Source organism: Cricetulus griseus (assembly GCF_003668045.3).
Source record: "Cricetulus griseus strain 17A/GY chromosome 1 unlocalized genomic scaffold, alternate assembly CriGri-PICRH-1.0 chr1_1, whole genome shotgun sequence".
NCBI lineage: Eukaryota > Metazoa > Chordata > Mammalia > Rodentia > Cricetidae > Cricetulus > Cricetulus griseus.
This window is the reverse complement of record NW_023276807.1, coordinates 257,365,439-257,389,847: the sequence shown is the minus strand read 5'-3', so window position 1 is coordinate 257,389,847 and position 24,409 is coordinate 257,365,439. Positions and strand designations below refer to the sequence as shown.

Here is a 24,409-nt window from a genome sequence, read left to right as displayed (position 1 = left end):
TAAGAAGCGGCCACCGGGTGCAAGGGTGTGAGGGGAGGGGTTTCTCCAGCGAGCTCTGCTTCAGCCCCATGCTGGTTCACCCACCAACAGCCGCGCACAAGCCGCCTTTGGCCGCAGAGCTCCTGAGCTGAAACCTTAACGCTCTTGGGAATCGAAGCAGCTCAGAGGGAATGTGGCCAGGGCGATGGTAAGAAATGCCACCTCGCCTGGCGTTTATACCATACATCTCTGGAGACCCCGAAGTCAGCCGGACCCACTCCTTGGAAAGGCGACCCCTCCAGCCCGCAGAGTCCTAAAGAACGCAGCTCGAGCCCTGCGCCTGGCGCTCGCCCTCTGGTGGCTCCATTAGGAAGCGCAGCGACGCCTGCGCTCGCCTGCAAGAGACTCCCCGGTTTCGGACGCCGGGCGAGCCGCGGTGGCCCTAGAGGCCCGGCTGTCCTGAGCACAGTCTCGGGGACGCGACGGAGCCGGCCTACGGAGCCTCTTCCACCCTCGGCCGCGGGGTGGGGGGACGTAGCCCAGCGCCCGGAAATAACGCATTCCACTTCCCCTGCACCTCTAGTCCCAAACCCCGGGCGAAAAGAGCAGAGCCTTGGAGAAACACGGGGAAGGCAGGGCGAGAGCGCAAGCGAGGCAGATGACGTGACAGGGACAGTCTATAGAGAGATACGTCCCCAGGAGGCTGCCAGAGGCCAGGGTAGCAGCGAACCGACCGGGGCTGGAGCGAGCGAAATCGACTCCACGTTGCCCTAGCGCCGGCTTCCAGCGGCTCGAACCTCGCTCGCACGGCGCAAGGTCGCAGGTGCTGTGCGGGAATTTTGACCTTACGGCAGGTACTTTCCGGTAAAGGAAAAACATCCTGTAAATTCTCGGCTAGAATTGCAACATTAGTGTGCGGATATATTTCAGCCCCCCCCCCCGCTGGGTGCTTCCACGTGCTCGCACCTTGCTTAGTCCAGGAGCGGCCGGAGCCTATGCATTTTCTATTTTAAGTGGTTAACCGTGGCCCCCTTCCAACACGAACAAGAGGAACTTCTGTGAGAATGTTCTGGGTGACAAACAGTGGGACTTGAAAGATGACTCTCCTTTTATTTACGGTTTCGCGAAGGAGGGATTCAATTTGCAGGGGAACAGCGTGCGCCCCCCCCCCCATTTCGGAAGTCCATGATGTCGCCCTGAGTAATCGCGTGGGTATTACTGAATTAATTTAAAAAGCTTCTGAGTCGAGCAAAAACAATGCCCAAAAAAGTCTTCAAAAGGCCTCCATCTATAGATAATCCCTCTTAAAAATGAAATTCTAACAAACTACACGTCCACACAATCAAAAGCCAATCCCAGCCAGAGCAGAAGGGACTTGAAACCCGAATCTGCATTCCGTTCCTGCCGTACAAGGCTCGGAGGTGGGGGAGGCGGTTTGTGCTGGTGCCCGGTGTATAATCGGGTTAATCCAGTAGACAAAGAATAAACCAATAGCCCTCCCACCTCACTTCCCGCTCCCCTTTCCCTCCCTCTCCCGCTCCCCCCACCCTCTTCGCCCCCCTGGGCATTGGAGGGGGTGGGGCGGGCGAAGGAGGCGAAGAGGTAGATCCGAAATGGATTCCCGAATCGAATCTTTTAAAAAGCCGCAAGTGGCTTTTCACGCTCGCACCGTGCGGCCGGGTTAGTTTTTGCAACGTCCCCTCTGGTCTCCGGGCGGCGAGGGAGAAAGTTCCCTAAGTGAGCCTGGCCTCCGGCTGGTGCTCGTGGCCTCCGGGGGTGGGCGAGCGAGCGAGCGGGCGGGGCGGGGGGGGGGGGAGCCTTAAGGTCAGTGTTTCCTTGAAACTAGATAAACTGACCTCGCGGTGGCCGCAGCGGCCCCGCGTGACGGCGCCCGGGCTGCAGGAGCGACTGGGGACGCGCGGGGCGGCGCGGTTGCCCTTTTGAATGCCTCCTGCGGCTCGGAGCGCTGGCGGGCGCTGGAGTGTGAGTGAATGTAGCCCCGCCGAGCCAATGAGCTGGGACCGGATGCGATATATCCTCTGGGACAACAACTGCTCTGTTCCGCCTCGGATCCACATGACGCCATTTACTGCTGCCGCGGCCGCTGCAGAGCTCCCTGCCTCCTCCGGAAAGGCGAGGGCGCAGGCCAGCGGCTCGCCCCCCCAGGCCCCAGCCCCAGCCCCAGCCCGGCCCGGCCCCGGCCCCGGCCCGGCCGGGCCCAGACCCTCCTCCCCCACCATCTCCTCCCCTGCGCACCCCGCCCCCGCCTCGGCCTCGCCGCCGCGCCTCCGCAACGCCCAGTCTGCACGAGCCAGAGCTGCGCGCCGCAGTGCGAGCGGAGGGGGCCGGCGGAGCGCGCAGCGCCCAGGCCCCGCGCGCGCCCGCCCGGCCCGGCCCGCGGCCCCGCGCCAGCCTCCGCTCCGAAGCAGCCCCGGGCCCCCAGGACTGGGCGAGCTGGCCTTAGGTTCTTTGTAAGGCCGTGTTCGCCTCTCTTTCTCTCATCGGCCAGGAAAAAAGAGACTTCGCCAACCACGGCGCTTCGGCTTCTTGTTCATTGAGAAAAAAAAAAAAAAGAAAGAAAAAAAAGAGGAAATACTCCGTGCGCTTCTGGAAGGGAGGTCATCTCTCTCTCTCTCTCTAGCCCGGAATCCGAGAGGGTTCCAACGGTGGAGGATTGGGTTCCAAATTTTCCCCTGGTTGTTTTTCTCCTGCCACCGATTACTTGGAAGTTGGACTGAAGCAGAGTTCGGAAAGAAGGAAAAAGTTTGCATCGGGACTGGATTTACTTTGCACATCGCAGAAAGAAGAGAGTCCAAGGGAGAGGGGTTGGTGCAAAGCCGCGATCACGGTGAGGAGCGTTTGGCTTTTTCCCTGCTGGAACCACAGTCCGCCGCGAGTGGGGTACGGGTTCCTCTTTCCCCTAAACCCGTAGGCTTCCAGGGAGGATCGGGAGCTGCCCCGCGGATCTGCTTCGCCTAGGACAGGGGTTCAGTCACCGCCGGGCTGCAGGGTGCGCCGGTGCAGTGTCCCCACTCCGCGACACCGCGCTCCCTAAGGGCTTTGGGGAGGAGGACCGCTCCACTGCGTTCTGCTCCTACCCTGCTTTGGAGGCGGTTTAGTCGCCGAGATCCCTGCTTTTCCTGATCGCTGTTGCAGGCTCGTTTACGCTGCTAACCTGTTCCTCCTTTCGGTGGAAGGCCAAGTTCTGGGGAAGCCGATCCTGCGGCGGGGGGCGCCTGTGGGGCTGGGGTACTGGGCTTCTCATCTCACCACCGCACCGGAGCAGAAGACTCGGCGGACAAGCCGAGGGTAGGCTGCCAGGCGGAGGGAGTCCCCGCCTCTGCCCGGTGTGGACAGTCTAGCCCGGTGCGGGTGGGAGCGTCGCCCAGCCTGGCGCCGCGTCTCTGCGGTTCGGAAGTGCGGCTTTCTCTTTTTTCCGTTCTTCGTGGTCGGCCTGGGTCATGCTTTTTTTTTCTTTTTTCTTTTTCTTTTTTTGATGCTTGGGCTGACCTAGCACAGGAAGAGAGTTATTAAGTGGTCGCGATCGTTTTCCATTACCTGAAAGTAGGTGGCAAAAAAAACTAGTTTCCCCCCTCCCTCTTTTGTGTTACTGTTTTTGAGATTTGGAGTCTTAACGCCTTTTTTACAAAGGGGTTTCTGTGTCGGTTTGCCCCACCCTAGTGCTGAAGTCCTTTCCCCCTAATCCTTAGTCTGATCACACACTGTTCTTAATGGGGGTTTCAAAGCACTCAGAGGGGGAGGGAGAGGAACTGCGAGAGCGCAGGGGGTGGAGGCGGCCCGCGAAGGAGGCCGCCAGGGATCGGCAGAAATCACTTTTTTTTTTTTTCTTCCAAAAGATGCTACTTTTCACGGGCAGTCTTCACGGGAAGTTCCCGATCTCAGGGGTCGGAGGCCTGCACGCCTGGCGTGTCCAGTGGGGCTCTAGATAAAGCTTTTTCTTTTTTTTTTTTTTCGTTTTAAGAAATAAATCTTTTTTCTTGGTCTAAAAGGAGGTAGGCGTGTGCAGATTGCAGGCGGTGCTCTCTTCGGTCATTGCACGCTGGCTGGAGTCTCTCTGGGAGCGTGGGTACATAGACTTCTGTGCAAGCTGTGCGTCCCGACCCGGCTCTCTTCCTCGGGGCGTCGGATTTGGGAACTTGTGGGGACAAGCGTTTTGAGGGCCTTCGCAGAAACACCTTGTGGTGACCTTGCTGCGGGGGTGGGCGTGTTGGAGTGGCACCCCCTCTTGGGGCTGGGTGGCAGTTCTCTTGGGTTGGGGGAAATTTTAGCTGAGGGGGTGCGGAGGAGGGGGAAGTGTGCTCGTGCATTTCACGACACGTCCCCTTCGGAGGCGCCCGCGCCCCCTGCCTGCCTGAGCTTCAGGGGATTGCTCGCAGGAGGGGCCGGGCTGGCCCTAGACAGCGTCAGTCCGCCTGGAGGAGAAAAGTCCCCGGGGTTCTGGCTGAGTCCCACCTGCTGCGGACTGTGTGGGGGCGCAGATAGAGCCGATAAACCCAGTGAAAGCAAAGAACAGCCTTGTGTACCTTGCTGTTGGAGGTGAGCAGATCCGGTTTCCAGCTCTGTCTAGTTCTGAATTAGGAGGCGTTTGTCACCTGCCTTGTTCGCTGCCCTTTTCCAAAAAGCCAAGGTTGGATTAAAAGTCCGCTTTTGCTTATTTTCTTTGGTATTTTTATGAGGGCCTGGGAGAGGGGTGGTACTTTTTAAACCGAAGAATGACTGTAATTTAAGCGATCCCTTGACGAAATGATAGGTTTCAACCGTGACACTTAGGATTTTTAAAACCTTTCCTATTGCTGTTACTTGCTTTTGTGTTTCTGGGTATTTTTCAAAACGAGAAGATAACATCATTTTTGCATGCTTTATTAAACAGGGAGAATGACTTGGGATTGAGGATATAAGGCTAGACTCATAGGTCTGTGGAATATTTAATTCTCGAGTAGTGGAAAATACGTTTTGGTCTTACGAGTTTGTTTTCACGTGATAGCTGATGGGAATCGAAATGACTTCAATTCTGTAACTTTGTACCACTGTACTTACTTAAAAATGCAGCCTTAATTGTTCTCAGAATGTACTTTTATATCATATGGGACTGGCAAAAGATACTGATTACACAACTCTCGGTGCTGACTTAAACCGAAGCTGTTGTAGGCATTTGTTGGTGTTTAGTGTAAAAAGGATCCTGACAAATTTAAACCTGTTACAAAATCTGGAAGGTATTTAACCTCTGAAACTGTTGGTAACCCTGATAGGCTCCATGTCTTCCAATTTTTACACTGAGCCGGAGCCTTCTAAATTGTGTGTTTATTTGGATAAAGAAAGACTTGTTACTTACGTGACCCTACAGAGATTAGCTTTGTGTCTCTGCACATCTCAAGGTTACAGAATTGTGAGCGTCCAGCCATGATTTTCACTTTTGAGTTCACGCCTTGACCATTCGGCTGCCCTCCTCCCTCGGCAGTGGCAGTGCACTGCAATCCCATGTCTCCCGGGAATGTGAGAAAAGTCAAGCCTGGTGGTGGGTGGAGAGTGGGAAGTCTGAGAGTAAAACATTTTCTTTCCTCTTGGTTTCCCCAGGAGTTCAGATGTGTTCTAAGCCTGCTGGAGTGAACACACTGCCAAGACCTGATGGAGGCCAGAGCTCAGAGTGGCAATGGGTCGCAGCCTTTGCTGCAGGCGCCCCATGACGGTGGCAGGCAGCGTGGGGAGCCGGATCCCAGGGACGCCCTCACCCAGCAGGTACATGTCTTGTCTCTGGATCAGATCAGAGCCATCCGAAACACCAATGAGTACACAGAGGGGCCTACTGTGATTCCCAGACCTGGGCTCAAGCCTGCTCCTCGACCCTCCACTCAGCACAAGCATGAAAGACTCCACGGCCTGCCCGAGCACCGCCAGCCTCCCAGGCTCCAGCCCTCGCAGGTCCATTCTTCAAGGGTCCCTCTGCCCAGGTCCATCAGCACGGTCAGCTCAGGGTCTCGGAGCAGTACAAGGACAAGTACCAGCAGCAGCTCCTCAGAACACAGACTGTTAGGATCATCCTTCTCCCCCGGGCCTGCTGCTGCTGCTGATGGGATAATCCGGGTGCAGCCAAAGTCTGAGCTCAAGCCTGGTGAGCTTAAGCCACTGAGCAAGGAAGATTTGGGTCTGCACGCCTACCGGTGTGAGGACTGTGGCAAGTGCAAATGTAAGGAGTGCACCTACCCGAGGCCGCTGCCATCAGACTGGATCTGTGACAAGCAGTGCCTTTGCTCAGCCCAGAACGTGATAGACTATGGGACTTGTGTGTGCTGTGTGAAAGGTCTCTTCTATCACTGCTCCAACGATGATGAGGACAACTGTGCTGACAACCCGTGTTCTTGCAGCCAATCCCATTGTTGCACACGATGGTCGGCCATGGGTGTCATGTCTCTCTTTTTGCCTTGTTTATGGTGTTACCTTCCAGCCAAGGGTTGCCTTAAATTGTGCCAGGGGTGTTATGATCGAGTGAACAGGCCTGGATGCCGTTGCAAAAACTCGAACACAGTTTGCTGCAAAGTTCCCACTGTCCCCCCCAGGAGCTTTGAAAAGCCAACATAGCATTAGTAATCAGGAATATTACAGTAATAAAGATTGTTTCCCCACCCTCTTTTTTTTTTTTAACACACATATGCAACCAACTAAATAAACAGTTGTAATCTTGGCACTGTTAATAGGGGGTTAGAGTAATTTGTCGTTTGCAGTGAGATGCTTTTTGTTTTGTTTTGTTTGTTCATGTGCCATTTTAACTGATATGCTTGCTAGAATTCAGCTAATGGAACTCCAAGGAAAGGCAGTGGAAGTTGGTAACCCACATATTGCATAAGCTAAAGCAGCAGACACTCCTAGGCAAAGTTTTGTTTGTGAATAGTCCTTGCAAAATTTGTAAATTAGCAAATGACCCCCCCATTGTTTTCCCCAGAGATAATGTGCTATATTTTTGTATATACGATAATATTTGCAACTGTGAAAAACAAGTTGTGCTATACTCCATGGCACAGTCACAAAATATTATACTAATATGTTGTACATTCGGAAGAATGTGAATCAATCAGTATGTTTTTAGATTGTATTTTGCCTTACAGGAAGCCTTTATTGTAAGACTCTGATTTCCCTTTGGACTTGATGTATATTGTACAGTTACAGTAAAATTCAACCTTTATTTTCTAATTTTTTCAACATATTGTTTAGTGTAAAGAATATTTATTTGAAGTTTTATTATTTTATAAAAAAAGAATATTTATTTTAAGAGGCATCATAAAATTTGCCCCTTTTATGAGGATGTGATGGTTGCTGCAAATGAGGGGTTACAGATGCATATGTTCAATATAAAATAGAAAATATATTAACGTTTGAAATTAAACTGAGCTTGTTTTATCTTATTTTACCTGTTTTTTGTTTCTTTCAAATGCAAGATGCCATGTTTTCTGTCAGGCATTCTAATCCAATAGTTGGGATTCTCTGGCTGCTTTTTAAACTAGGCTAGGTCAGTGGCTCTTGGAGATGGTGCTACCTAACAAGACAGAAAACAGCTGGGTGTTCGAGTCTGAGTTGCTTTAAGTTTATGAGAACGTCCTTTGGTTTTGCTGGCCCGTTCTCCTGAGTCTCCTTGCAGAGCCTTGCCTTGGCTCTACAGGGTGTTTCTGTTCTGTTATTTTGAAGTTAACTTCTTTAGAAGACATTGCAAAAAAGATAAATGGTTAGAATTATTTCCTAATATATAGTATCAAAAAATGAATGTCAAAGATACTCAAAACTAGAGGAACAAGTTTGTTCAACAAGCACTGTTGTGTCACACATGGGACATACATACCTGTTCCCAATGGATCCTTATAATGGGGAAAACTTCCTGACTTAGCTTAGCTGGCCATGGCTGTTTTTCTGGTGTATATTTGATTTAGATTCTGCAGTCCATCACCATCACACCAGATTGTTTATGTTAGGGGGAAAAAAAAGTCTCAATTCGGACATTTGGTAGGACTTTTCATACTCTGTTGCTTAAGTAATTCAAACCCAAGTATGCCAGTTTATATCTCTGACCTACTGAATCAAATTACATAGGAAGTTACTCAGTCTCACTCCTGTGTCAAAGGTGCAGTGTGGCAGAGAGTGTGCTCAGAGCTGTCCTTTGGGAACAAAGGCACCGCAAGCTGCTGCAAGCCCATCTTGACAAATATTAGTCACTTTGTGGCTGATGATTTTTTTTTTTCCAAAAGCATAACGTTTTGCTGCCAAGAATCCCCGGAAGTCTAGGAAATTATTTACCTGCCATTATAGTTTAATCTCTTGCTTCCTGTTCTCTTGTGTGAAGAGGTCTTAGGACAAGCTGTCTTCTGTTTTGTTTTTTAAAATAGGCTTTCAAGGAACCCTATGGCTGCCTAAACCCGAGGACCTTCAGTCCTCTGAACTTCCTCCAAACAACACAAGATTCAATTAATTTAGAACTTGTTTACTTTGAGCTGCAACTTGGAGATACTGAATATCCGTGGAATGTTGGGTTTGATGGTGCATTCTTAAATTTCTCACTGCTGGTTTAAAGGAAGAATTAGTTGGAAAATGAAGCAGGGTTTTCTGACTCATGGTAGTCTCAAGATTTGTAAAGCACAATAATTCTGACTAATTAACATTGTTCATCACAGTGCTTTGCACATGGATGGAGCTTTTTTGAAGAATATAAAAATTGTGAAAGTCACAATTTTCTTGGACTATGTAAGCAGTTTTCAGAGTGTTCTGGACACAAATTGCAGCAGATGCCGTTGAGTGTTTATCGAAGTTAGTTTAAAAACTTTTCTTCATAATTGCCAAATTAGAATCTCTGATGTGGTCTAGAGATTTGCCTTTGCCATCATTCCACAGCAAGTTATCTGGGGCTGCTGACCTAGGAACTGGGTTCTCCTTGAGCATGTTTTTAATGAGCTCTGATAGCAAACATATATGATAGTCAACCAGAATTAGAGGACTTGGTGTGTAACTGTTAAGTGCTGGTAGAATTAATTAAAGTACGGAGGGAATTTGGATTCCTCAAGTTTTCTAACTGACCTTTTCAGTGTTGAATTTATCCATACCAGTATAGAATTCCATTTCCGCATATGAAAATTAAATGTTTATGAATAGTCTTGGGTCTAACACATTTTTTGTGTCAAGAGTTAAGTGTAATCACTTCCCTTGGGAACAAACATGGAGGTACAGTAAGCTCAAGGTTTCAGTTTCTATTGAACATGTAGATGCCAGTAAAATACAGTGAGTTGATGGGTCCCAGTGGCCATATTTTGGTGTAATAGATTAAAAGTAATGATATAGGCAGTTACAAAAGAAAACTTTCTCTTAAGTCTTTCTTAAACCTGTGCATACTCTGTATTTGAGATCCATTTACCAATGACAACATGATTGTTGTTATTTGAAACATTCATTTATGTGTTTGGAGGAGGAGACTTGAAGGCCTTGCCAGATTTCTGCCATGCTGGAGCATGCTCCGGGGATTGTATGGAAGAAGAAAGCCAAACCCAGGGATATAATCCCAACCCAACTGTTGGCATAACTTCTTACTACAGTACATGTCTGTTCCGAGGACTGCTCAGCTGTAGAGTACCTACGGTATTGGTAACGTCAGGTAAATGAGTGGGCTCATGACAGAGGGCTGAAACATACTCCATAGGTTTGTTGTCATTTGTGAGGTTTATTGGATTTGGAATAGTCCATAGGTTTGTTGTCATTTGTGAGGTTTACTGGACTTGGAATCTCAGTTGTCGTTATATCCACAAGGGGCCATTTATCTTCCTCTTCTAAATGTGCAAAAGGACAGAAGCATGGGTGTAAAGTCAGTTTTAATACTGATTAAATTCTACATCAAAGAGTAATTTGTTTTGAAATGGAGATTTAGCCCAGGGATAGAGTGTATGAGAGAGACCTGGGATACAATCCCTAGCACTTACTTAATACACACATAACCCACATTTTTTATCTTAATTGGTATTTTGGACTCAATTGACAGAGTACTTGGTATCCTACAGAGTCTGGATTCACCCTCTCTGGCATAACACAGTTGAGGCATGGAAGTACACACTCCTAGTTTGACACTTGGTAAGTTGAGACAGGAGGATCAGAAGTTGAGAGTTTGGCTACGTACTGAGTTCAGAGCCAGTCTAGCATACATGAAACCCCATCTCAAGCAAAACAAATATGAAAGTCGGTTATTAAAAAGTTGTGTCAGACCTGATGGTGACGGCGCACTCCCTTAGCCCAGCACAGAAGCAGGCGGCTCTCAATGAGTTCGAGGCCAGCCTGGTCTACAAAGTGAATTTCAGGACAGCCAGGTACACAGCGAAACCCTGTCTGGAAAACCAAAACAAAACAGAACAACAACAACAACAACAACAACAACAACAACAAAAAAAAAACCAAACAAACAAGCAAACAAAAAAAGTTTTATTTCCTCAGTGACTAATTGTCTATTGTCAATGTGTACTTAGCATATTAGTTTCTATTTTAATTTAGATGAATGCATCATTTTCCAGCATTGAGACCAGGTCAGAATTTTACTAAGCCTACCTGGTTTGTCTGAACACTGGTCATCACAGTAAAGATACACATCTGAGGTATTGCGTCACTGTTTGGCTATTCATCAAAAGAGAAAGCAGTGAGGCTGAATGCACTCAGTACTACAAACTGGCTTAGATGCTGTACAGCCAGGATTTGCTTCCATTACTTGAGAGGACCACATGAACCATGGAAGTATTTACCCATAGTCCTATGCCTCTGGTCAGAATAAGTAGTCATTAACTAGTAGTCATTAACTAGACCCAGAGGGCTAAGGGGGTGGGTGAATAGATAGTGTTTGCCCCACTCACTTGAGGACTGGAATTCAGATACCCAGAAGCCAGGCAAGGAAGGTGTGACTGCTGCCTGTACACCCTGAACTCAGTGATCTGGAGACGGGACCCCTAGGTTAGGTCTGACTCGATAGACAAAAGAGTGACTAAGGAAGACACTCAGCTTTCGCTCGTACCCCACAGGGACACGTGCGGTGTACACCAAGCACATGTACCAGGCCTGCCATGGTGGCTCATGCCTGTCATCCTGGAAAGGAGACTGGTAATGAGAAGTTAGGCTGGGCTTCATAATGGACTCTTGCTATGGAGCCCAACAAAGAAGCAACAATGACAAAAAATGATGGGTGGGATATAGTGTATGGAAGGTGGGGCCCTACGCATTAAACACAGCACTTACACAGTCTACCAATGTCCAGGAGATGGTAAACATTTTCATCTAATGCTGCATTTTGATTTGTTTACAATCTTTTTTTTTTTTTTTTTTTTTAAGTCTGTCTTACTTGGTAACCCCTTTTTAAAAGGAAATGAAATTAGAATGGAGCTTTGGCCTCTGGCTTGGCTAGATGGAGGCATTTGTTGCTTTAGCTTACCTCCAGGAGATTATTTCTCAAAACGGTTGCTAATACACAGGGCAATTGTGCTGATTAGTAAAACATTCAGTCAACAGGGAAGAAAGGCAAAAATAACCATATGGATACTCTGCGGCAAACTGGCCTCCCATGCTTAGTTCTTCTACTCAACTCTCTGGAGGGCTGGAATTTGCTGCCACAGCCAGGTCCGTGGACTTGTGAATGCCTACCGCATAGGAATCATAGAGTTACTTATCCCCATGCAAAGGACAGAGCTCAGAGACACAGGCCTGGTGCTGTAAGAGCACAGGAAGAAAGAGAAATAAGGATGTGTTCTCACAGTGGGCCTGGTTTCCACTACACATATGTGCTATGGCGGCAGATAAGTAAGAGAGACTTTTCTAAGGGAACTGCAACAGAATTAGTATCACTAAGTCAAACAGTTTAGCAAGGTCAGAACTTACTAAATCCCAACTCAACTGTTCAGGAGTTGGAAAAATATTTGGCTAACTGTTTTTCCTATGAATGCTTGTTTATTTCTTCGTTTAGCATAGCCCAGGTTGGCCTCTTGTAGACCAACCCTGCCTTAGCATCTCTTGTGCTGTACTTTCCAGTGGGTTTTGTTTTTTGCTCTAAACTTCATCTACAGCTGAGTTACAATCATTAAGTTTCAAATATAGCTCACAAAAACCTTTCTAACAACAACAACAACAACAACAGCAACAAATAAGCAAAAAAACAGACATTGGGGCTGGGGAGATAGCTCAGTCAGTAAAATGCTTGTCTTGCAGGCACAAAGACCAGTCAAATATGCCAGGCATGGAAGTGCATGCATGTAATCCCAGTGCTGAGATGCTTTACCAGCCATCCAGCCTACTGGGTAAACAATGAAAAGATGGAAAACACCGAAGGGATAATACTGAATGAAGGCTGTGCTATGACCCTCACATGCACAGGCATACATGTGGATATGCTCCGGCCCATACATGAGAGTGAACACACACCAAAATACAGATTAAAAGAAAGATATTGGGAGAGACATAATTAAGTTGAAGAGACACACTTACTGAAATTTATCTCTTGCCATCAACCCATTATTTTATCTTGTCACTTAAAAGAGGACCTGGAAATATGAAAAAGAAGTGGTTGGCCTTTACTCCAATTCTACCCTATTGGAAACAAAATAAAACAAAACGTGGTTCTCAAAACCAGGTGCCCATCTCTAGGACCTAAGCAAAATAGTAAGTTTTTGACTTGCTTTGAACTCCAAAAACATCCGGTGCATTGATTTGTATCCATGGCTCTCGGACTCCAGCAGCTTTCTGATAAACTATTTGTATCAATTCTTAGTATCAATTCTTATCGCTGCAGATTCTTTTGGGTGCCCCAGCTTGGCCAAGCTCCAGTTTTGCTGCTCCACAGTAAACAAAAGGCCCCTGTAATCCTGGCAGCGCCTACTAGAAAAGATTCTGAGATCCTGTCATCTTTATACCTTCAGAACGGCGTTTCCGGATATAGGTCAACCACACCTCAGTGGGTGGCCTCGTAGTCACCAGTCTGGGCAGCAGGAATTGGACTCCATGGGTTATTTAAAAACAAACAAAACAAGACAAAAGGATGTGGTACTGGGAGGGGAGGGGAGGCGGGGTGGGGTGGGGTGGGTGAATCTGGGTGGAGTTCGGAGTGCTGGGTGAATATGATACAAGTACAATGTGTGAGATTCTCAAAGAATGAAAGTATGCTAAAAAATGCCTCTCTACTAATGGTCACTGTGAGTGCTGGAAATCCTAGAGACCCAGCAACCTGGCATTCACCAAGCAATACTTGCAGCGCATACAGAGCCTTGGAAGAAGGTTAGTGTCTTCTCTACCATACCTTAAGGCAGTAGTTCTCAACCTGCTACCCCCTGGGGGTCAAAAGACCCTTTCATAGGTGTTGCCTGAGACCATAGGGAAACATGGATATTTACATTATGATTCATAACCATAGCAAAACTACTTATGAAGTAGCAACAAAAATTTAACGGCTGGGAGTCACCCCATGTGAGGAACTGTATTACAGGTTGACTACATTAGGAAGGGTGAGAACCACTGCTCTGGGGGGGCTACATTTTATTTGTCCTGTCTTTAGTGGTTCATCAGTTTATTATGAACTAATTGTCTGATGACAACTATATGGGATTTCAACAGTTGGAATATTAAATTTCCTGTGTTAAACAGAAAGTCATATTAAAGCTTATAGAATCTATACTGCTTTATGAAAACTGATACTTTCATCAGTACATATACTTCTATAACTTTATTCAAGAATAATTTTGTTGTCTTAAGCTACCTAGTGGAAGCTTTAATGGGAAAACACACAAAAAATAATAATTTTGATGCAATATAAACAGCCCAAATCACTGACTTTGTAACATAAAAGATAACATCTCTTTCTGGCGCCACCATTTCCTGACTGGATGACCTGTGGTGAGATTACTTAATGTCTCTGAGCATCAGTTTACTGTCACATGAAGAAGGGATTAAACTATTTGAACCCTGTGGGTTACTTCATAATTAAAACTATGCTATGTTGCTGCTGTCTTTTTTACATTGGTTCTTCTAATCCCCTGAAAGAGATACTTTATCCTACTGTCTAGCATGTGCCTCAGATTTGTGGCACAACAGAGCTAGAGTGGAGGCTGTGGCTTCAGCCAGTTTCATTCCACCATCAGATAGATCAGGACAGGAGCAGTATCATCTCAGACTGTCATTTTTCATGATGGTACCCTAGCTCTATTTTTTCTTTCTTTTTTTTTTTTTTTTGAGGGAGTATTTATTTCTTTTTTTTTCCCCCATGAGCTCCAGACATGTAAGTTGTAGTCACATCTATGAAAATCATAACTTCGCACTTTGTGGCAGAGTATCCTATTGATAGGGAGGAGTTCCTTTTATATATTGATCCCATTTTGATTGTGATTCTTGTAGGCAGCTCAGCGGGGTCTGTAGGGCAGAAATTAATATCCTATCTTTTCACAGTTGCTGCAGATGAGAGAATTTATTCAAATCACGCAGTAAGCAAAGGTAAATACCTGGACTCAGCCCTACCTAAACCCTTTGGTTCCATGCTTATGGTGTCAGTGTTGTTTCTTCTTAGCAGTGCTTTCAGACAAGAGCACATCTCTTGAAGGCATTCAGCACCGATGATGTTCCTGCTGTGCTAGCGTCACTCATGGGCAGTAAATTGCTCCACAAAGGAGGCTATTCCACACTACACAAACTCTAACGCTACTTTGCGGTTGTAACTGTCATTTCTACCAGTCCTGTTCCTCCAAATGAAGCAGGTCTCATCCTATTGCCCCTCTGCAATTCTACTTTGCATAACTACACAGCACCTTCATATTTTGCATATTAATTACTTACTTGGGAGTCATATCTAGAGAGAAAGCCAGTGAGAGCGCATTTTGTGTGCCCTGCATATGCTTCATTTTAATGAATCAGATCTGAGAAAGTTTGTGAATACTCTAGTCTTAAAAAATGATGGAATGTATACACAAAGGACCTGGTGCAGACCTAGGCAGACTCTGTACATACTGCTTCAGTCTCCAGGAGTTCATATGAGCTGTGGTCATGTTCGTTTAGAGGACCTTGCCTTCTTAGTGGCCTCCATCTCCTCTGCCTCCCGCACTCTGCCTTCTCTTCTGCAGGATTCCCTAAGGCCTGAAGGCAGAAATTGGATGGAGACACCCTGTTTAGGGCTGAGTGTCTCAAGGTTACTCGCTCTTTGCATATTAGCTGTCTGTGGATCTTTGCTTTGTTCCCAGATGCAGTGGGAGGAAGCTTCTCTGACGATGGCTCAGCAAGGTGCTGATCTATCATGACTTCCAGGGAGGTTCCCTGGGTGTTTGAGTAAGCAGGTCTCTTTCTTGTGCCTTCTCTTGGTCTGTTTTCCTTCTGTTGGTTTTGTCCAATCCCCACATGTTAGTTTTTGTCTTATTATATATTATATTTTACTTCATTATTATACTGAGAAATGCTGAAATTATTTTCCAGACATTCTGATTGGGTAGATCTAAAAAGAGAAAAAGAAGTATGAGTATAGGAGGCACAAAGCTAAATCTTATATTCTATAGAAATTTAATAGAACTTTAAGTAAGATTGCCTAAGGAATATTCTGAAGTTATAATAGTGAACTCCCAAATTCTAAGCTAGTTACTGCTATGGTTTTAGATGTGACTTATGATCCAAAGTCTTGGGCAATGGAAACTTAGTTTTCAAGGTCAGGATACTGCAAAGTAGAAGAATTGTAAGAAGTGTGTGTGTGTGTGTGTGTGTGTGTGTGTGTGTGTGTGTGTGTGCGCGTGTGCGTGTTTTGGGGGGCAGTGATTAGGTCACCTGAGTCTCCAACTATGGCAGGGATTAGTGGGTCTCTGGAGGAGTGGTGTGCTCTCCAGGTTGTACTGGTTGTCCTGAGAGTCAGTTGTTATTATCCAAGCTTGTATACCTCAGGTTGCTACCCTGCTTTTTCTACTGTGTGTCCTTTTCATAATTAGTACTGCCCCTAATTATGGTCCTGGTGTGGGATTCCATCTGCTGTCATGATACAGCAAAACATCCCAATCCCTTGGTCAAAAAGCTGTTTTCCTCTAGGAAGCACCTTGTCTTAAGTATTGTCACAACCATACAAAACAGACCATGACAGTAACTCCTACAATGCTCTTTCTTCCTACATATGAAAAGAACGAAAAGCCTAACCTTTTGAGTATGGCAGATCTATTTTTCTTTTTTTGCATACATTTACCTGCCTTATATACTATTAAACCCAATGACTCACATGGTAAATGTACTTATCCTGAAAAAAATTACCTGCTTAGACTTCCAAGTTCAATGTATTTTCAGGTGCACTGAGGTAGGTATGTGTTATCTGCTTGTTTTCTCAGTCACCTGACACACCCCCTTCCCCCAAAAAAGTCTCCTTTGAATTTGTGTATGTATTTATTCTCTTTTTTCTTCCAAGGGAATTCTCATACACATATTAAAAAGATGAGGCAGGATTTTACTTGAAAGGCCGAACCTCTTGGTTACCTGCCTAAAGCCTTGGAATGAAGCCTAAACTTTAAGTAGCAAGTTAAACAGTAAATAAATTCTGCTAATGGCTATTAGATTGCTAGCTGGGGAGATTAGTATAGGGAGTGATTCTAATTAAATAGAGAACACTGGAGAGAGCCGGAACGTTTCAAGAATAGATTTCTGTCTCCCATGCCTCATTAGGAATATAAAATCAGCTTCTATTGTGGGGATGACAACCTTTCAAAACACTGCTCTTTGGCCATACAGAGCTGTATAACCTCCATTTTCAAATTTCGAATTTCTTTTTTTAGTAGCAAAAGGCACTTTTATAGCCCTAATCCAATTAAAGTCACGCTAAATTGCCTCGTTCTATTTTAAGTTAACAATAATTTATCTCTTGTTTAGACACACAGAAAGGCTGGTCTCAGCCCCTGTTATAGGATCACAGAATTCAAACCCTTGCCTCCCAGAGCTTCTCTGATGAGCTTTCCAAGAGCTGGGGCGGGTTCCCTCTCCTCCTCCATCACACTGTCTTCTCCACCCAGAGTTCACCCACCCTGCCGTCTGACCAGCATCATTCAAGAGTGGGGAAGGAAATGGGGGTTGAGTTGCTAAGTATTGACTTAGTTTACTGAGGGCCGTTCATACCAGTTTAGAGCTTAACTGCACAACTCCTTGAATTATAGGGAGAGAAGGTGACACGGTTTTGAAGTAATCTAAATGTTAAAATTTAGATTTTAACCTCCAGAGTGCTGGCTGGGATGGTATATGTTTGCCAGCACTTCCAACTCCGTGCCTGGAATCTTGACCCTTGTTCCACAAATATAAAACTACAAGGCATTGGATGTAAGAAAAAAGGCAGAGTACACATTGCTCATGCCATACAACCATAGCTGAAAGGAAAGTGTTAACTAAGGGGGGAGGGAGGATCATTTAAAAGTGAAGTAAGTTTCTGGGACACATGGATGGAGTCACTGCTTTAAATATGACCTCAGGGGACTTGATGATGTACCTTGGTCCTGAAGAAGGTGGTTAGAAAGGAAAGGAAAGATGCCCACTTCCCCCTCTTGACTGATTTAGTCTTCACTCCAGTTTCCCCAGGAGGAATAAGAACCAATCACCTTGTGGACTTGTCACGGACACTCTGAGCATCTCTTGTATTGGCAGATCCTTTTTGAGAATCGTACGTGCTAACTGGGAGCACGCCTATAGCAGGGACACTTCTGAGTCACTTCATTTATTGGTACAATTGTTTGTTTTACTAAGGGAGTAATTTCCTACAGAATAAACTGTCCCGTTTATTTATTTATTCTACTTATTCACTGACGCAGTGGTCTAAAAAGCTCACAAACTCTGAAGACACTGATACTCTCACCAGAGCTCTGCTCTACCACACGAATCCTGTGTCACCGGCAGTCAGTGTCATGACCTTTCTCATGACCATGTTGCTTACAGTACAGACTAAAGTTTTAGAGTTATCTGTCCTAGGTTGGGCATACGTATCTAACATTCTCATACTGACAGCTGAACAATGACTTAATTATCATGTTGTAAATCATAAGAAAAAGAAAGAGCTGCATTTGAAATGAAGAGCAAAGAACAGTTGTGAGAAAAAATCAGGGGCTAGGGGTTTGGAAAGTTTATAGGAAATTCAAAGCCATTCGTTATCATTACCAACGGGAAATACAGCTAAAGTATTGTTTTATAGGATCTGACGTGTCTCCCCTTGCAAGCTTTAGAGATATCTAACAATCAATGAGTTGAACCTAGAATCAGATTTTTAAATCATTACACCATAAAACATCAGATTAAAATTAAAATTAAGTCTGTTCATTGCAATTATCTTTAGAAAGAACAAATATGACCCAGGTATAACAGTACACACCTATAATTCCAGTATTCCAAAAGCAGAGTCAAGAGAATCATGAGTTTAAGGGCTGGGCTACAGTGAGACTTTGTTTCCAAAGATAAAGAAAAAAAGCACATTTGTTTCTGTAGTATTAATTAATAATGCCATCAATCAAGAATTATTTTAAAACAATCACCATTCATTTTCATATTTTTATTTTCATTATATTTATTCTAGAGACAATGTGTTAATGTAACAACATTTGCACACTTGTAGTTTATTACATATTCCACTCTAAACTTGCAGTGACAGATTCATAAACAAATATATTTAATTATCACTGAGTTAGAGAAAAAAATTAGAACATGGCTATAGGGCACATTATAGTAAATGAGGTGTTGGGAACCTCCTTTGCTTTCTTCCACTGAATACTGTGGATAATAATACCTACATATGTGATATTTATAAAACTCTTGTGTGTGTGTGTGTGTGTGTGTGTGTGTGTGTGTGTGTGTGTATTTTAGACATGTTCAGTTAGGGGCTGGGTAGATGGCTCAGTGGGTAGGAACTCTTGCTGCATAAGCATGTGGACTAGCTTTTAAATCCACAGAACCCATGTGAAAAATTAAAATGTTTCCCAAATAGTACATATGATATTGGTGTGTGTGAGGTGTGTGTGTGTGTGTGTGTGTGTGTGTGTGTGTGTGTGTGTGTGTGTGTGTGCAAGTAGAGGTCAGCCTGCAGAAGTAGGTTCTCTCCTTCCACCACGTGGATCCTGAGGATTGAACTCAGGTAGGCAGCTTGATGCTTTTACTGGCTGAACCGTTTCACTGGCCCCGGTATGCTAGATTTCATTTATGTTGATTATGTTGTCACCACAATTCCCAAACTTTGTTCCAAGTTTGTTCCCAAACTTTTTTTCTGCAAGAGTGTGTGTGCACATTTAAGCAATGCTACGTTATCTTTTCTTGAGGAGTTGCAAAATTAACTGCTGTCCCCAGAGTTCTGAGGCTGTAACAACCCTATTATCATCAACATAAAAATTATTTTTAAATGAAAACAATTTCACCAACCCCTGATACATCAGGCAAAGTGGCCTCCATCTGGAGAGAGGATTCAGTGTTTGAGAGCACTGGCTGCTCTTTGCGAGGATCTGAGTTCTAGTCTCAACACCCACTTATTGGCTCAAAAATGTGTGTAACTCCATCTCCAGGGGATCTGATACCCTTTTTGCACACACATGGTACATAGACATGCATGCAGGCAAAACACCCATACACATTAAGAAGAAAGAAAAGTGGCCTTGTTTTACCATTTTTGTAAATCTCTTTACTGTCTATCTTAGTAGCTTAATTTCCATACTTCCTACAACAGTCTATTGTCAAATGTTTAGCTTGAAATAATTTCTCAACTGTTTGTTATCAGGCCTAATATAGATATATAGTTTAAAACAGTATGGGTTTTAAAATGGCATTTTAAGAAATTTGTGGTTCTTCTACAATACTACACCAAAATTTGATGCCTAGTATATTTCCTTCATTCCTTCTTTCTTTCCTTCTTTCTTTCTTTCTTTCTTTCTTTCTTTCTTTCTTCCTTCCTTCCTTCCTTCCTTCCTTCCTTCTTCCTTCCTTCTTCCTTCCTTCCTTCCTTCCTTCCTTCCTTCCTTTCTTTCTTCCTCTCTCTCTCTCTCTCTCTCTCTCTCTCTCTCTCTCTCTCTCTCTCCCCTTCCTTCCTTCCTTCCTTCCTTCTTTCCTTCCTTCCTTTTTAAAGGCAGGGTCTTACCATGTAGTCCACGTTGAACTCACAGAGATCTATCTGCCTCTGCCTCTTCAGTGCTGGATTTAAAGGCATGCATTACCATGCCCCACCCTGGTAGTTTCTTTTTTGTTTTGTTTTGTTTGTTTGTTTTTTCGAGACAGGGTTTCTCTGTGCTTTGGAGGCTGTCCTGGAACTCGCTCTTGTAGACCAGGCTGGTCTTGAACTCACAGAGATCCACCTGCCTCTGCCTCTGCCTCTGCCTCTCGAGTGCTGGGATTAAAGGCGTGTGCTACTACAGCCTGGCCACCCTGGTAGTTTCTTAAGGTACAATATGGAATCTAAAATCATATGAACTTTTCATACATCTTTTCAGTAAAATTCATTTTAAGGGACATACTATATTTTTTTATAGGATGTGAACATATTTCAAAGCATGGTGATAAAGTTTATCTGGCATTAATGCTATTCTATTGCCTGTACACAATGATTAGAGTTCAAGTCAGTTGACAGAAAGCCTCAGGGTTTAGGATCCTGCTCAAAGTAAAATCTCTCCTTATTGATCTCCCACACGGTTATAAAAGATACCAACAAAATTTAAACTGGAGCACAGTTCTTTTTAACAGGTGGAAGGTGGTGGAAGAGTGGTGATGAGGATGTGGGAAGGTATTTCTTATCAGGCTTGACTCAACTTCTGAATCTATTAAGATAAACTTAACATTCTTTGACCTGCCTTTTATTGGGCATAGACCAAGTAAGAACATGGCTGTGCACACATTTTGTGACAGATTCCCCAAGGTAAAGGTGCAAAGTACTGAGAAGAACCTTCCTTCAGGTCCAGCGCTGGTATCCCAGTGGTAATACTGGACCACAGACAGCCCTCTGTCTATCTCTTGGGAAAGTTGTGTTTCCTTCCATTCGCCTACACAGACTTGTCTAAGCAATTGCCAGCTTTTAACTCTTCCTGCAAAGAACAAAGAACACGAGGAACTTTCCACCTCCTTCCTTAAATTGTTACTTGAATGTTTGTTTGTTAGTTTGCTCTTACAACCAAAAGAACCATGTCACTAATGCTTCTTGGAAAAAAAAAATGTGTAATATATGTAATCAGAAGAAAAACATAGTGGAAGAACATGGCTAAGAATTTTTAAGAAAACTCACTACTCTTTAGTGAACAGAACTATTTCCAAGAATAACAATCCTTAAACATTTTTTGTTTTTTCCTAAAAAAAAAAACAAGAGCATAAAAACGTGTTTCACAAATCACTGATATGTGTAAATAAAGCTTCAGAAATTCCTATGGAAGAAAAAGACCATTTTTAAATTTATCTCCATGTAAGAACAAACATATCATATCTGAAATGCAAATAATTATAAAGTCACAACTAATTTCTTCCTCCTCCGTGTTAAGCTTTTGAACAGCTTCCAGGTTTTTCTCATTGTAAATATCCATAACTTAAGACTCTGCTCTTTAATTTACAGGATGAGGAAAGGTATTTTTCTTCTGAAAAGCTGTCATAACTGGTTTATAAATTTGTTCAAGTTAGAAGCCAGAGTTTTCATAATTAGATGATTAATGAGTGTTTCTTTAGCTTATGGGTCAGATAGGGGTCTGAGTTAAAGATTTCCTAGGGTCTGGGAGAAAGAAACCATATCCTCCCATCTCCCTCTCCTGCCTAGGCAAGACTTAGCTGTTTCTCCCAGTTCCCCAGCACTTGGTCATTTGGAGGTCTGACCTGGAAAAGAACGAAGCCTCTCCTTTCCCACAGAGAGCTTCTGCAAGCTTTCTTCCTCAAACTCAGAGCTGATATTTGAAACTTGGCTGCTTCACAGAGTTCTCCCCAAGGAGGACATGTGTTCCGCAAGCTGACCCCTTGGAACACAGCTGCTCCATCCCTCCTTCCCTCCCGTAACTTCCTGGAGCAACACTATTCAGCTGTTATCCAAACCCTTCTGGGCTTGGGATTTCTTGTCATCCCCTCCCCAGCTGGATACCTTTAAACTCCTATGTGAGTCTCACTTTCTGGAAGAGACCTTTCCCAGTTTCCTCAGCCAGACTGGAACGGATGCCCTTAACCTCTCACAGTGCCAGCTCACCTTTGATAGACATTCAATTTTCCCCAGTGCCTGAGCATCCATTTATCACTCCATCCTTTTTATGTTTTGCAGTCCTTTGATTAAAGCCTTAGACATATGAGGTGAGTGTTCTATCACTGAGATAGAACTAAAGACATCTGCACAATTCTTTTTGTAAAGAAGCAAATCGAATCTTTATATTAGTATACATTAATCGTACACATAGGTTCCACTATGACACTTGGTGCATGTACACAATGTATTTTGATGATGTCCCCACTCTTCTCATCCTCCTTCCTTTCCCTCCCACCAATCCCCGTCCTCTTCCTCATTGGTCCCTTCCCTTTCTACAATGCATTTCTCTTTCTCCCACCCTTTGCCCCGCCTTTTTCTTTAAAGTAGAGTTTTATTAAGGTTCCTTATGGAGATTGGGTGAAGGGTATTTACAGGAACATGGATCCCTTACCAGTGACTACACTTTTGAAGATGTGTCTTCTTCCCCCAGCAACCAAGAACTGTTCTAAATCCTCCAGGAGGCAAGGAGTCTGTGGACACTGCCTCTCTCCACTGCAGAATGCTCATGGGTTCAGTATTACACAGACCTAGCCTATTTCTCTTCTTTTTCACTTTATTTTATGTATTGATTTACATTTGTTTAAGTGTATGAGTGTTTTGTCTGCATGTATGTGTGTGCATCATGTGCATGCCTGGTGTCCACAGAAGATACCGGATATTCTGGAATTGGAGTTACAGATTGTATGAGCCAACATGTAGGTGAGATGAACCAAATCCAAGTCCTCTGACAGAGCAGCAGTGGTCCACAGGCTGGGCCATCTCTCCACCCCTGATAGCCTTTTCTTCATCTCTCCTTGTTTCAGCCTTTCTCTACACAAGGTCACCTACCCATAATGTTTTTCCTATTACTGAATTGAAACTAATTAAAAAATTCATTTCCAACCACACCACTGAATGTTCAACAAAAAATTATCTGGTTCTGCCTGTACTCTTATTATTTGTAGGCAGACTTTTCTGTCTAGACCACTAATCAGCTTTGTCCTGCCAGCTACTACCCAAATAACCACACAGAGACTTAATATTAATTAAAAATGCTTAGCCAGTAGCTTAGATTCCTTTTTTTAAAATCTAACTCTTGTAACTTAAATTAACCCATTTCTATTAATCTATGTGCTATCTGGAGGTTGGTTTACCTCATGTTTGTACTTCCTATCTAGCTTTCTCTACATTTCATGGTGTCTCCTCCAACTCTATCCTTCTCTCCAACATTCTCTGTGCTCCTAAAATCCTGCCTACCCATTGGCCTAGCCATTAGCCAATCATCTTTTTATTAACAATGAGAGCAACACATCTTCACAGTGTATAGAAGGATTATTCCACAGCAATTATTTAAATTTATCATCTTTTTAAAAATTGGGCTACATTAATCCTCTTACCCAGGTACATTTTTAAACTCTCATATGCATTTTATTTACTACAGGTCATATCAAGCTCTGGGTATCGCTCAACTGTAGGTAGAACATGAGCTTGATAGACCCAAAGTTCTGAAATTAATCCCCAGCTACAATTCCCTCAAAAACAAAATAAAACAAAGCAAAAAACAAATACAGGGACTGGAGAGGTGGCCCAGTATTTAAGAGCAATGGCTACTCTTGCAGGGGACTCCAGTTTACTTCCCAGCACCTACATGGTGGTTCACAGACATCTATAACTCTGGTTCCAAGGGTATCTGATACCTTCTCCTGACCTCTTTAAGAACCAGACACACATGTAGTGTGTATACATACATGCTGGCAAGACATATGCATGAAAAATAAAAATAATATGTAAAGGAAAAAGAAATTTCACAGTGTGCCTAATATTGTATATCCAAGTTTCCCCTAGTTTTGTGCTAACTCTTAAAGGTTCACTTGTCTTTATACAAACAATGCCTAGAATGAGCACACTGTAGGAAATGGGTGGGGATATTGTTGCCCGTGCTCATAGTGTACACATACTTGGCACCCCTTTTATATCTTGGCTTTTATTGGCACTATTGCCTAGCAAATTTTCTCAAGAATGCTAAATGTATAAATAGCAAAGAAGGCATCTTGTTTGTTTTATTCCTCGGCAGTCCTATCGTAGCATTTTGTCCATGTTAAGGGCTCTACTTAATTGGGTTAATGGTTTAATAGTTAAGTAACTTCCCTTTTGGATGCTTTCAACATATTAAACTACCCAATTTTTTTTAAAAAAAAATGTGTGCGTGTGTCT

At 44.2% G+C, this 24,409-nt stretch overlaps 1 protein-coding gene across 1 annotated transcript; it reads left to right on the top strand.

Moving 5' to 3' along the window:
- Positions 1–2,404: 2,404 nt before the first annotated feature.
- Positions 2,405–7,397, top strand: Spry2 (sprouty RTK signaling antagonist 2). The gene is made up of 2 exons (XM_027393959.2): positions 2,405–2,827; positions 5,575–7,397. Exon 2 carries the CDS (start codon positions 5,626–5,628, stop codon positions 6,574–6,576), a length of 951 nt encoding a protein of 316 aa, XP_027249760.1. The 5' UTR covers positions 2,405–2,827; positions 5,575–5,625; the 3' UTR covers positions 6,577–7,397.
- The last annotated feature ends 17,012 nt before the right edge of the window (positions 7,398–24,409 follow it).

What these genes read in the sequence shown, in the direction of transcription:
- Spry2 (XM_027393959.2), top strand. Translation starts at nt 5,626, where the DNA reads ATGGAGGCCAGAGCTCAGAGTGGCAATGGGTCGCAGCCTTTGCTGCAG.